General features: G+C 41.6%; 2 protein-coding genes across 2 annotated transcripts; both read left to right on the forward strand.

The window, feature by feature from the left end:
* Window positions 1-4,162: 4,162 nt before the first annotated feature.
* On the forward strand, window positions 4,163-11,255 carry LOC309891630 (ubiquitin carboxyl-terminal hydrolase 42-like; the record flags this gene model as incomplete). Its single annotated transcript, XM_082785975.1, has 12 exons — window positions 4,163-4,391; window positions 5,136-5,336; window positions 5,925-6,035; window positions 6,195-6,297; window positions 6,502-6,569; window positions 6,726-6,796; window positions 7,328-7,410; window positions 8,329-8,440; window positions 8,818-8,958; window positions 9,153-9,253; window positions 9,717-9,858; window positions 10,539-11,255. The coding sequence occupies 12 exons, from the start codon at window positions 4,163-4,165 to the stop codon at window positions 11,253-11,255; spliced, it is 2,079 nt and encodes a 692-aa protein (XP_082642101.1).
* A 30-nt stretch (window positions 11,256-11,285) lies between these two features.
* Window positions 11,286-13,323, forward strand: LOC309891631 (uncharacterized protein; the record flags this gene model as incomplete). The annotated part of the gene is made up of 2 exons (XM_082785976.1): window positions 11,286-11,299; window positions 12,699-13,323. 2 exons carry the CDS (start codon window positions 11,286-11,288, stop codon window positions 13,321-13,323), a joined length of 639 nt encoding a protein of 212 aa, XP_082642102.1.
* Window positions 13,324-13,785: the final 462 nt, after the last annotated feature.

Raw genomic sequence — 13,785 nt, forward strand, 5'->3', positions numbered from 1 at the left:
CCGACTCTGGGTGCTTATTGGCGCGGTGCACTCTGCACGAACCTGCAGACAACATCTGTACTCAGTGTCATGCCTACAGACAACCCTCTGCTGTTTATTTATTCCTGCATATTTTTCTGTGCATTCAACACAACCCCTTTGGCACAACTAGTTAACCACGTAGCTGCCAGTCCACCACTCAGTTGCACTTGTGAAGAGGAAAAGCTATTTCCATCTACTATAGGAGCACATCCTCTAAATGCAAGCTTCACTCAGCTGGTCATTTACTGCAGGACAAGATTTGAAAAGTGTTGTTGAGTTCTGGGTTTCCTGCTTACAGGAAAAATTAAGTGCTAGATCGCCCTCTACTCCGCTTTGTCTGCTGCATTTAATGAGATAAAACTGATTTTGTTTGCTCCTCTGTTTATGGACAATGAGCTGAAGGAACAGGTACAGCACATTAGCCTGGAATGCCTTCCCTCCCAACCAAAGTAAACTGGAGCTGTAACTAACACAAGCAAAAGCAAGGCTTCTGTGTTTTCAGCTGAATAAAGTTCCAACAAAATCATCCTCTGGGATTTGAAGCTTACTTCACATGACATGCCAACGACTCTTTTCCCTCTATTGTAAAGCGGATCCCTGCTGTTAGTTGCTCTAGAAGCAAAGGAATCGTCGGTTTGGTTACCAAATAGCCGCTTCTGCAAACGAGAAGTGTTGTGCTCTCTCTTCCCTTTGAATGACTCCACACTTCTCATCAGCTACTGGATTGCTGACCTAGAATCAGAGAACATCCCAAGGTGGAAAGGACTCCCAATAATCACCAAGTCCAACTCGTGGCTCCACACAGGACCACCCCAAAGTGAGACCCGATGTCTGAGAGCATTGTTCAACACTTGTTGACCTCCGTCAGGCTCGGTGCCATGAGCAGTGCCCTGGGCAGCTGTCTCAGTAGCCAGCCACCCCCTCAGCGCAGCACCTGAGGCGCACGGGGCTCGGCGGGGCGGCCCGGGAGGGGAGGACGGCGGGGCGAAGTGGCAGCTCCCTCAGAGCCGTCTCCCCGCCGCCTCGGCTGCATGTCGTGGCTTTTTCGTGTCGGGGCTTTTTCATGTCGTGCCCTCGGTCTCTCGCCGTGGGTGAGATGCTGCTCCCCAGCGCGGACCCCTTGCGCGCGGGGCCTGCCCGCGGCGGCGGCGGGAGGGAAACCCCAACCCCAAAGCCCTCCCGGCAGGGAGAGCTCGGGGTGAGGGCCGATCCGGCACCGACAGTAAACACACGCCGGAGGAAACGCTCTGGTTTTAGCCATGAGCAGCGCGGCCAGGTTCAAAAGGCGTCACGCTGGAGCTCTGAGTTCGGCGGCGTTCCGAGGCCGTTGTGGCGGTTGTGGAGACGGCCCCGGCTGAGGTGGCTGCTGCTGTCGCTGCTGTCCCCTCTGTCCCTGCTGTTGCCGCTGTTGCCGCTGTTCCCGGACCTTGGAGACCCCCGGCGGCTCCCTGTGCCAGGCCCTGTGGCCCCAGGGAGCTGCCCGCCGCCTCGTCGGCCAGCCCGGCAGCAATCCTGCCAGCACAGAATAGCCCACTGCGTTTCAGGGTAAAGTGACGATTAATTTCTATTTCCTGGCCTGGGTGCTGCTTTCTTCTTTAAGGAAGCTTCAAGGTTAAAGGTTCAACTCAGTTATGTCAGGGTTCAACTCCGTTTCGTGAAGGGGCTCTTGTACGAAAGCTTAAGCTGGGATTGACTCTCTGCTAAGCGGAGGCCAAACGTGGACCTACTGAGAAGCAGGTCCTAAGTGATAACATTTTCTAAAGAGACTGCTAAACACATCTGAAGAGTGCTGCTGCAGAACTCTGAATGGGGGGATAGCAACTGTCTTAACTGATCTGGAATCTTGAATTTACTTTTCAATGGACAAGAGGTGTGTCTCTCAAGGCAAACAAAGAGAGGAGTAACACCCTCTCTTGTCACTCATGTCAACATAAATTTATGCTCAGAGCGTAGGTGTAGGAACAGCATCGGTATGTATATGGAACACCGGGAGAGGAAGCTCTATCGGTATTTACAGTTTTTCTACTTTTCTTTTTTTCTTTTCTTCTTTTTTTCTTTTTTCTTTTTTCTTTTTTTCTTTTTTCTTTTTTTCTTTTTTTTCTTTTTTCTTTTTTTCTTTTTCCCTTCCCTTCCCTTCCCTTCCCTTCCCTTCCCTTCCCTTCCCTTCCCTTCCCTTCCCTTCCCTTCCCTTTTTTTCTTTTTTCCTTTCCTTTCCTTTCCTTTCCTTTCCTTTCCTTTCCTTTCCTTTCCTTTCCTTTCCTTTCCTTTCCTTTCCTTTCCTTTCCTTTCCTTTCCTTTCCTTTCCTTTCCTTTCCTTTCCTTTCCCCCCAGTATTGTTTTTCTGTTCTCCTTCTCACTGCAGTCTTGATTTTGTTTCTCGTCCCTTAAGTATGTTTCCAATGTGTTGCTGAAACATTTTCCCTTTCAGTCCTAAAAAAGGAGCTGTCACTGGTGAAGATCGGAGCTTATCCCTGAGCCCAGGAGCTGTCACCTTAGTCTTCCAATCGGACAAGGACGACTTCATTTCTCATGTAAATGCATTTGTCAGGTTTGCGTATTGTTTTTTCAGGAATGGAAAGTGTGTATAGAATGGATTTAAAATCAATTTTAAATGTAAAATGTCAAGGCAAAAAAGTTCTAATTACAACCTCTGCACACAATTTGCCAGCTGTGGGACTAGGAGTTTTCTTATTTACTGTGTTTTGTTTAACGTGTCTGAAGTTTAATGGACAGCAATCAAGGCGTGCTAGAAATCTGAAAGCACTTTATGCTTTGTTCTCTCCGTCATTTTGGTATAACAAACTAGCTTATGTTTTAAACCCTCCATGAGGTTAGTGGTTTCCCTAAAGGTAACAAGTCCCTGTGTGCTACAGTAAGACAGTAACAAAACATGAAGTATAGAAGTTCATCCTGTCATTATTCAGCTTCTGCCTATGGACACACAACTACGCTCATTTAAAGCGGTATCACCTTGAAACCTAATCAGCATTTTAAAAAGGACTTTGTAGCAGTTATTGGCTTTTGTCCTGGAGGGCTGAGGTTTGTTTTGTTTTGTTTTACATTCAGCATTTCCGTTTCTAGCTTACATTCCCCTGTTGTTTTGCATGAGGAAAGCGTGCAACTTTAGAAAGGAGAACGGAAAGAGCTGCTTTTTAGTCTAACTTTTCAGTTTTTCGTAGGAGTTTTAAATGTGGTAGGAGTAAAACACCAGAAGTACTGCTGCCAAAGTTATATTCAAACTCGTCTTTCTTGGAGAAGCAGAAGAAGCCCAGGGAGAAATGAATTTGCAAACATGCTCTTCATGCTCTCCTTTCCCAAGATTTCTCTGAGATATAGCCCATCCTCTGTGGGTTTTGAGGTATATGGTTCCCAGGAGTGAAAAGGAGGGCCAAACATCTCTCCTCTTGGATCTCAGCATGCCAGGGCTTTAGTGTACTGCCACTTACAGCTCCGCTTTTTCACCTGGAAAAAGCGACCGCATGATGTAGACTGAGGAGCCCTCACAAATTAACTTGCCATCACCAAGTGACGCCCATGAAAGGTGTATTTAAAAGCTAGGCTCATTATAGAATCACAACAAACCCCTCATGACTGGTGCAGTAGACAGTGAGGTAGAGGGCGAGCCCTGGAAAGACAGAAGAAAAGTAGCAGTGAGTTCTGGGTACCTTTGTGCAGACGAAACAGAAAAACGCAGGCAGTGAAGTAATAGTGTTCCGTTACTAATGCCAGCAATAGATAATTGCAACAATTATCTATTAGATCATAGGTACTAATTAACAGATAATTGCGCAACTCCGGAAATCAATAAATAACTGATTCCCCTCAGAGAATGTCTTCTACATTTTTATATTAAAAAGACTCCAGAGTTGTAATGGATTAAAATCCTATGGAAGGGAAAGAAATGGCATCAGCCACTAGTTCTGCAGAAGCGAAAAGTAATACTGATAGAGTTTAGATGGAAATTTTCACTTTGTGTGTTTAGTTTGGGGATTCTTTTTAAATCATTCATACCAGCGATTTAGTTCTTAAGGCTGTTTCTTTGAGATTAAGTGACAGGACTTCTGTTACTCTTTTCTTCTTGGAATGCTTCTTGATATTCTTACGTCAGCCAGAACTTCTGTCTCTGTCGCAGATGTGAACAATGACCGTAGCTAAGAAGCCCAAATCTTCAAAGCCTAAAAAGCCCTCTTCAAGGCGGTCTGGCAAATCCAAGAAACCAAGTACTAAAATACTGATGTCACGCACTGCCAACTGGGGCCGGATAGTGCCTGCAGAAGATTCAAGCCAAGTCTCTGTGGCCCAAGGACGTGGAGGTGCTATTTACTGTAGATCATCTGAAAAATCTAAGGCTTTTGCCCCAAGAGATCTAAGTAAGTGTGCGTTCTATCCTGCCTCCATTGTCTTCAAAGCAAAAGTAGAAAATGCAGTTCTTACTTGTTGCACTGATAGAGAAGGGGACTACTGTGAACAAAGACTTCAAAAGCGAATCCCCTAAGGCAACTGAAGTGACTGATGTTACAGAAATTAATTTTGATATATTTACAGTCAACAGAGAAATATGGGGAGCTTTTTGTAATGCACAAATTCCTCCATGTCTTTTCTGTTTTGCAAAGAAAAGTGTTTGATTGTTGCTATTCACAGCTTCCATTTTTCACAGGTTTTTTGAAGGATAACATTGCTCAGGAAAAGATCTGGTATCTGTAGGGGTACCGTCATTCCTAGTTCCTAGTTTTTACGTTTTTACCGTATAATTTCAAGTCTAAGTTTGTGGTTTAAGTTATAATAAGGAAAAAAACAGTAGTTGAGTTAATCAGGTTAAAGATTATAGATGGAGAGGAACTTGGCGTTAGGTGCTACAAACAGAATGGCAGTTAGCCTTGCCTTAGAAGAATTAAAATGGTTGACTAAAGTTGTTTGGTTTTTTTTTTTTTTCCCCAAAACATTGTGTTGACCAGCCAATTTGAATTTGGTGGTATTAAAGCTGTCTGCAATAAGTTTTTCTGGTTTGGATTGTAGGTAGCTCCTCTAGGTGCTCCTGCAGAATAGTATTTTTTTAAATACCTTTCTTCGAAACAAACAAACAAGATCTCTTTTTAAATTTAACTTTCTTGCAGTCGTTAATGATGGAATTGCTCCGCCACAGAGCATTCTTTTTCCACCTGAGAAGATTTGTATGGATTGGCGAGAAACACAAAGTGTTGGAGTTGGCCTGTACAATCTTGGCAACACATGTTTTCTTAATGCTACTCTGCAGTGTTTGACCTACACACCCCCACTTGCCAATTACATGCTTTCTCTTGAGCACAGCCAGTCATGTGAGTACTTTCTACCAGTATTTTGAATCTGTTGGATAGCTCTGAAGGTGAAAGAACAGCTGTGATTCTGTGAGATAAGCTTATTTGCCTGATTTTACCTGTAGCAGCTGGCTTTGAGCACTGTATTAGCAGTGGGCTCCGAATAGCATATGGAGTGCAATTAATGCACCATGTTTTATTTATTTAGTTATTTGTTTGTTTGTTTGTTTGTTTATTAAAGGATCATTTATTGCTTCATGGGAATAATGAAGTGCATTGGACAGTAATGCATTTGGTAGTAATTTTAGAGAGTAATACATTTTGCAGCCTGTGGAGTTCACATTCCTGTCAGCCTTTACAACTGCGACTTTGCAGTAGTCTTTTAGATTTCTCTTCACAAAATGCATTTGAATACGGGCTTAGTGGATATTTTTATTCTGTAAAGTTGTGTGAAATGAAATGTTACAAGACTGTTGGGACATTGGCATCTTGGGAGAATAGAATGTAGCAAGGAGAGTGGATATTGTATCTATAGTTTAAATTGTACTTAGATGTTTGTAGGTATGGATATTTCGCTGGACTGGGATGCTTTGTTCTTTCACTCTTCAGGTCGTGAACAAGATTTTTGCATGATGTGCACGATGGAGACTCACATTAACCAGGCCCTGCGTTGCACTGTTGATGCCATCGAGCCTACGCATGTTATCAGTAATCTCAGTCGTAAGTGGCTTCAGATGTGTTTCTTTTCGATAGCTTGTAATCTTCAAATAATTATTTGATGTGTCTAAGTGGTTTTAACACTCCAATGAAGAGAGATTTTAGAAATACAAGAATGATTTCATTTTTAAATGAGGTCAATACTATCATCTTCTTATTTAGGAATAGGACAACATTTCCGTTTTGGCAGTCAAGAAGACGCACACGAGTTCTTGCGCTATACTGTTGATGCTATGCAGGAAGCGTGCTTGAACGGAAGCACCGAGTAAGCATAAACAAGTTCACTTTCATACATTCTCTAGCACCTTCTAGTCCTTTATTTACTCTCAGAAATGATCTCTAGCACCTTTTAGTGCCTTATTTACTATCAGCAACAAAAGTCTACATCATCCTTGGTTTTCATCAAACTCTTTGAAGAGTTAACTCTGTGCCTTAAATCTTCTGAGGTCTGATTATAATTTATTTCCAGATTGGACGGATCTTCTCAAGCTACCACCATCATTCATCAAATATTTGGAGGATTTCTAAGATCGAGAGGTACTTGAAAAAATACTCCTGTCCTTAGAACTGATCTGTGTCTTTTGTCGGTAGTAAAGCAGTCTGTAGTTTGTCTAAAGTAGTATCTGTCAACAACTTGAATTTGGACAGTTAGTCTCCTTCACATAATGTTAAGCATTTATATTTTGTTTCCAGTGAAGTGCTTGAATTGCAAAGCAGTTTCGGATACGTATGAGGCATTTCTTGATATCACTTTGGATATAAAGGTAAGGTGTTTTCTAAATATAATTCATGATGTTTAAGTACATGCATAACTTTCTAAATTAAACTTGTTTAACTTAAAAAACCAAACCACATATAATGTTAAAACGTAAGAGCTTTGTGGTGCTAAGGAAGTGGATTGGACTTTGTCCTTCCGTGGAACCCATGTAAATAGTCTCCACATTTGCATTGGGATTAAGGGGAAAGAATTCTCTTTCTGCAAAAATTATAATGCTGTCATACTTCTTTGTTGTTCTACCTCAATATACATCTAATTGTTAGACTGATGAATTTGTCCCCAGTATTGATGACAAAGCACACTGTAGATGCTGTCTAGGCAACTGGAAAAGTATTTGTTCCAAAGTCAAATGCCTTCCAGGTGAGGTCAATGCTGAGCATGCTCTTTCTGCCTCCTTCTTCACAGTGCTCCTAGTAGATCGCTTGAGTATGTTAGTAAGATTCTCTTATAAACTACTAGTATGTCTCTGGAATTTTGAATTACGGTGACTTTGCGCTCTTCTTTCTCGCTGCTCTAGGCGGTTTCGTCTGTTAGCAGAGCTCTGGAACTCTTTGTGAAACCTGAAGAGCTGGATGGAGAGAATTGCTATAAATGTAGCGAGTAAGATTTTGACGAATTAGGTCTTAATCCTAGATGTCAGTTTTCTATGTTGCGTGACTCTGTTGGACTACCTCTAAACTTTGGATCTACTTACAAGTTTTGTGGAAGTTTATAAAAGACTTGGATTTTTGTTTCTTTGGAGGGGGGAAGTCTTGTTCATAGGCATTCCCTATGGGTTTGCAATTCTCTGGCTTGTATTTTGCCATCAGAATTCAAAAAGAGCTACTTTTGTTCTTTCTATTTATTAGCTCTCGACAGTACTTTTCTTGATGTAAACTGCCCAGTTTCCGTTGTTCTCTGGGCTAGTGGCTAATTTTCACTGCTTACACCGTAGGTCCTACCTTGGAGCGGGCAATGTGTCAAACTGAACTATTTTGTTTCAAAGGATGGCAGATGGTTTCAGTGTCTTTCCAGACAAGCTCAGTACATGAAGACTTCCTACTGCTAAATGTCTCCCTCCTGTAGAATGACCATGTGCTTCTGTTGTATTTTTGATGTTGATAGTGGACCTATGTTGGAGATTATTTGCAATTTCTAGCCCTGGGGACCAAGGCTCTCTCGTTCCGCTTTCAGTATTTGTATTTCCCTTAAAAGCTGAAAGAATGTATCCAGGATTGGAGTTCAAATAGCCACTTTTGTAGACCAAGAAATGGTACCTTGCCATCCAACCTGGTCATACCCTTTTGTGAGAGGTTCCTGTTCCTGCTATGCTCTGAGTTGTTGGGAAAATTTACCTTCTTCTCTGTATTAACAAACCTGACACGCAGTGCATGGGTTTATGAAAAGAAAAAAGACCAACCTGTTATGCAAGTAAATATCATTCAAATAGCATAGGCATGCGTGAGACATTAAAAGGAGTTTGTTTTGGGGGCGAAAAAAGAAGATGCCTTCAAACACTTCTCTCTGCTTGTTTTTAAGGTGTAAAAAGATGGTTCCTGCGTCCAAGAGATTTACCATACACCGTTCTTCCAAGGTTCTCACAATATCACTGAAAAGATTTGCAGATTTCACAGGTGGAAAGATCAACAAGGTATATTTACCACTGTAATGCAACTATATCATTGCGTAATGGGACATCCCCCAAAGCTGAAAGTTGTTAATATTTTCAGACAATAATTGTAGACTAACGACTATGGCTTATTCTTTCTCTTAATATCAATAAAGTTCCCGCTTGACAAGAAGCATATGCTTTCCTCTGAGAAGGCTGATTCATCAGGAAACAGTTCTCTGCAACTTCTAGTCTTAACCGTTGTTTATGGGAAGACTTATTTGTAGTGAATCAAGAAATATATTCTAGAAATATATTCTAGAAATAAATTCTAGTCTGTGTTTTTTGGAAGTGTTTTTCTCTGGCTAGTCCACGAAGTACTCTGGGATAATTTTTCTATCTTCTTGGTGTCTCTTTAGGAGGTGAAATATCCGGAGTATTTGGACCTGAGAGCCTACATGTCGCAGTCAATGGGAGAACCACTGCTCTATGCCTTATACGCGGTGCTGGTACATCACGGTGTCAGCTGTCACTCAGGACACTATATATGCTATGTAAAGGTAGAAGTCAACAGCATTTCTAACAGGGTAAAGGTTGTGCTGGCAAACCAATTAAAGCATGACTAGCAGCTACTGTTTCTAGGGAAAAAGATTTCATTATATTTTTATTGGACATGTGTGTATTTTGTTCCTATCCGTGATTTCAATTGGAAAACGTGCAATTCACCTAAAGAAATCGTTGTCTTTATTTGCAGGCTGGTAATGGACTTTGGTATCAGATGAATGATGCTAAAGTAGTGCGTACTGACATTAAAAGAGTTCTTGGTCAGCAAGCTTACATACTTTTTTATATCAGGTAATAACAAATCTTAAAATGTGTTCAGAAGAGATTTACTTTCCTGTTATTGATATTTTTCTGTTTTGCAAGTGTTTTTCTTGCTATCCCGGGAGAAGATTATTATTTGTCTAATTCAGTTCTGTCTAACCTGAAATTCTCTGTGTCGTTTATTATCTTTTGTTGCTTGGCCTTAAACTGCAGCACTTGTGTAAATTGCTATCTATGTGTTATCTGTAGCTGGCTACTTTAGAGAAGGAGAGAAATGAAGGTCATCTGTGGTGTAAGAATGAATTATTGCTCTGCAAGTGATAGTCTTAGTAGGAAGACTGTTCTCTACTTTTCAGTCTGTAGTCTTGGCGAAGCCTTCTGTAGAGAAGGCTTCCATATCGTATGAGCTGTTCCTCTAAAATGATAGGATGGGATTTAATCCAAGAGTAGGCTGAAAGAAAAACTAAACTACGATCACTGCTCTTTTCTGAAGGCGCTATGATTTGACACTTGGAGAACGTGCGTTTTACTTGCCAGCACCATCTTATCCCTGTTCATTCCCTCCTGGTCAGCAGGGGGCTAATAGTAAGCAGGCTGGATTTATGGGACCACGACTTCTTCCTCATATGATTAAGGTAATTCAGGGAAGCGGGAGGGCAGATAACGGCACCAAACTGCTAGTGGGTTTGGGGTTTGGTGTGGGGTTTTTTGTTTGGTTTTCGGCATCTTAGTTTTGTTTTCCTTCCCACGCTGCAGCTTTCTTCACAGCCCTCATGCTACAGCCAGAGTCATTCAAACAGTGGTTACTGCTAAATTGTGCAGCCATGCGACTCCATTACTTTATACCTCCAAGACAGCTTTCTAAAGCACAGAGAGCTACGCTCTTTGACAATTTAAGCAGAGTGTACTAATCCTCAAATCATTTAAAAGAGGACTTGTTTTTCCTATCCTCGTCACTTTAGCTAAGACAGGGAAAACTAAATGTCTTATTCCTGAGCACCAGAACAATTACTTCAGGCTTTTCAGGGTATGTTTAAAGGGGAAAATAAATATATTTGGGAATAGCAGCAGGTAATGTTAAGTTGCTTGGCTGGTTTTCAAAGATGATGTTAATTTGATACCAATCTGCAGTAAACCAAAAGCAGGAATTGAATACGCTTATTGGACTTGCATTTATCCTTAAAGGGCAGTGTGTTTTTCTTTTTAGGTGTTAAGACCATTTGTAGAAACACTCAGTAGGAGAGTTTTGTGTTTCAAAATGTTACATGCAGTGTTTGCGTTAATCCATCTTGCAATTTCTTCTTTTTAAATACAGAATTCAAGCCGTTTAAATGGAAATGGATCCATAAAAGAGGACGCAAAGACCACTGGTGTCACCCTAAAAAGGCCATCTTCAGCACCACCAATGGCCTGTGTTCAAAACCAGGCAATTACCAGGCCTTCAATGACTGATACGTCAAGAAAACAGAAGATCACCATCAGTATTCACAATAAATTGCCTGCTCGTCAGACTGTGTCACAGCCTGACTGTCTTAGCAGTGCTGTGGAGGATGAAGATCTCTACCAGGCTGTTTCTTCATCCACAATTACAAATTTGGTAATGCAAATGAAGCAAATGCAAACAAACAAAAAAGTTTCTGATGAAATTTTTGTGGAGCCAACAGTGAATGAAAATCCTAAACTCAGCTCTGATAACACAGTCCCTTATGGTGCAGAATCTTCAGGAAAATCTGAGGAGGAGTCAAAGGGCTTATTTCAAAGGAATTTGAAATGCAATGCAATGTCCTCTAATGGAATTTTGGTTGGAAAGGTAGTCCGTACATTGCAGCATTCCAATTCTTCCTGTCAGAATGCTGACAAAGGAAGATCCCAGCATGAGCTGCCAAAAACAGATTCACTAAATGGTGCTATTAGGTTAGTTAATGAATCTAAAGAAAACGGACTGAAACTTGATGATTCCACTTGCCGAGTTGAACCTGTTAAACCTTCTGAGATGTTCTTTTCTAAAACAAATGGATCGCTTGAAACATAGATTTGCTCCATCGAGAATTTCTCACCTACGATGTATTCGGGAGTGTTTATTGTGTTCCTAATTCAGGTGAAATACTGAGAAAACACAGCACACATGTGATCGTAAGACTTTGTGGTATTATCCCCTTAGAATTTGCAGACCTGAGCTTACATTAGAACTTGTCAACTTAAGCTCAGCTGAGATAAAAATTCCTAAGTTTCATAAAGTAGATTTTGGGGGGTGAGTTGGGGTTATCTTTGAAGTGTAGATAATGCATACAACTCACAGCGGTCTTGCTTACCATTTAATGGAGACATTCTGACAAGACTAGTCCTCAGTACTACTACAAATAGTATTTTTTTGTCTGCTGACTTGTGCGTTTTAATTGCAGATGCCTGGAGCTATGCCTTCAGTCAATCGAGAAGTCATCACGGAGTCCTTCAGAGCCAGCCAGCTGAACAGCTTGTCAGAGGAAATGAGGTAAAATGAGCACAGTCTGATTAAGACAAGACTTTATGGAAGTTCGTTACAGTTTTATCTGTCTACTAATAGTATTTAATGGAAGGATTTAAATTAGTACAATTCCATACTGTGTGTCCAGTGTCACGAACAGAACTAATGATCAGCACTGAGCATATCACTCTGATGCAGGTTGGTGCCTCAAGGAGAACTTGTGTTCCTTTATAGAATGTTTTTCCATTTTTCTCCACTGTCTGGAGAAACACTGGCTGTTCCCCACTCGCCCCTATGCCTTTTTTCTCAGAGCAGCAGGTGGAAGGAGACAGATGCGTTTGCTTTTTTAGTGCAATGGCTTCAGAAGCAAGAGGGGAAAAAGCACTTTCTCTGGGAGCTGAAGAAGGTGTCCTAATCACCGGAGAGGTTTCTAAATGGCATATCTTTGCGAGCGTTCCTGTAGTCCGGAGGTTTTTGTTTGTTTGTTTGACGTTGGAAGATTTTACTCTTAATATTCACGTCCTTCAGCAGAAGTGAGAAATGTGATTTTATTTTGTGCAGTGTCGCGGACCCTCCGAAATCTCCTGGGAACGATGAATACCTCGCCCAGTACCAATGTGATGACGGTGGAGACAAGGAGAAAGCAAGAAGATCAAAAGAACGTGACCTCATTTCAAAAGAAAATGTTTTGTCCGGCAAAGAGTCTTGTGAGCCTGGTGAGAAATTGCGGCAAACTTCCTCTCTCAAGTCTGACACTGAATGTAGCTCTAACAATCTTTCTTCCTTAGCTATTGCAGATAGACGCCAAGATACAAAGGACAAGACTAAAACCACTGAGAAAGAGCATTACCGAAGCAAGAGGGAACATGCTCCTAGTGAAGAGAAGGAGAGTCAAAAAGCAGGTCCTTCCAGCAAGAGGAGGTGTTCTCAGAGCGTGGAATTTGTTGAGCAAAAGAGTCACAAGCAGGAGTACTGGGAGGGAAGCAGGTACAGATCTTTCCCTCGTGAAAGAAACAGCCCTGAGAATGGCAGAAGAGCAGTCAAATATTCAAAGTACAGATCTGGCAGCGGAGGAAGATCAGAACAAGGTAGCAATAGGTACTACCGATCCAAAGGGGAAAGAAGTTGGAGCAGAGAAAGATACTATCGAGACGAAGCACGGAGATGGGAAAGATGTGGCTATTACAAGGATTACTATTCACCTCATGCGACAGGAGACAGTAGAGAGAGAAAGTTCTCTCACGGCGATTCAGCCTTTGACAGATCGACTGCAACTTACTACAGCAGGTCACATAAGCATTATCATTACAAAAGCAGATGGCCTCACGGTTCCCTCTTGAGAGAGGAAGATGTACGTCGCTTTAGCACAGCCCGAGCAGACTTGCATCGTTGCTCGGTACCTCAGCAACATTCCAGAAGACATTCTCGTGAAAGACATGCGCTTCCACCTGTGTCAGCTCATTTGGAGAACTGTCGCCAGAAAAATGAAACAGAAGGAAACAGAAAAAGAAAATATACCCGTGCAGAAGGTAGTGAAAGTGAAATAGAAAGGAAAGACAGAAAGATAGAAAAGGAGCTTGTAGGTGGTGAAAAAAATGCAAAAATATCACAAGTTCTGGAAGAAACAGAAGTCTAAGGATAAAGATGGAGAGAAGGATTCCAAGTAAGCAAGGATTCCAGCATCCTCTGCATTTTTTATCCTAATTCTTTTCTGGGTGCTTCTCATGTCTTCTTTTTTTTTTTTTTTTTTTTTTCTGGTAGTTTCTAAGTTCTTTAGATAGCACCAGCTGGCTGGGGATCATGTTGTTAGGTTGATCAGTGAAGACAGGAAAGCTCTTGCTGAATTGTGTCAGAGCACTAGCTTTGGACCACATAGTTCGAATCACATCCGTACACCATTCCAGATTAGGTTAAAAGATTTTTTCTGCTTGCACGTATTCCAGAGCTAGCCGTTGTTAATGATCTGTGTACAAACCAGGACCTATGGTCCTTCAATCTGACGGCTTAAGTTTGCTGCATCTAAAGTAAGTTGCGTGTGCACAAAGCACCACAAAATAGCTGACATGCTGCAAATCATCACCTGTGGTAAAATAAATCA

This window comes from Aythya marila (genome assembly GCF_965140915.1).
Source record: "Aythya marila genome assembly, contig: HAP1_HAP1_SCAFFOLD_434, whole genome shotgun sequence".
NCBI lineage: Eukaryota > Metazoa > Chordata > Aves > Anseriformes > Anatidae > Aythya > Aythya marila.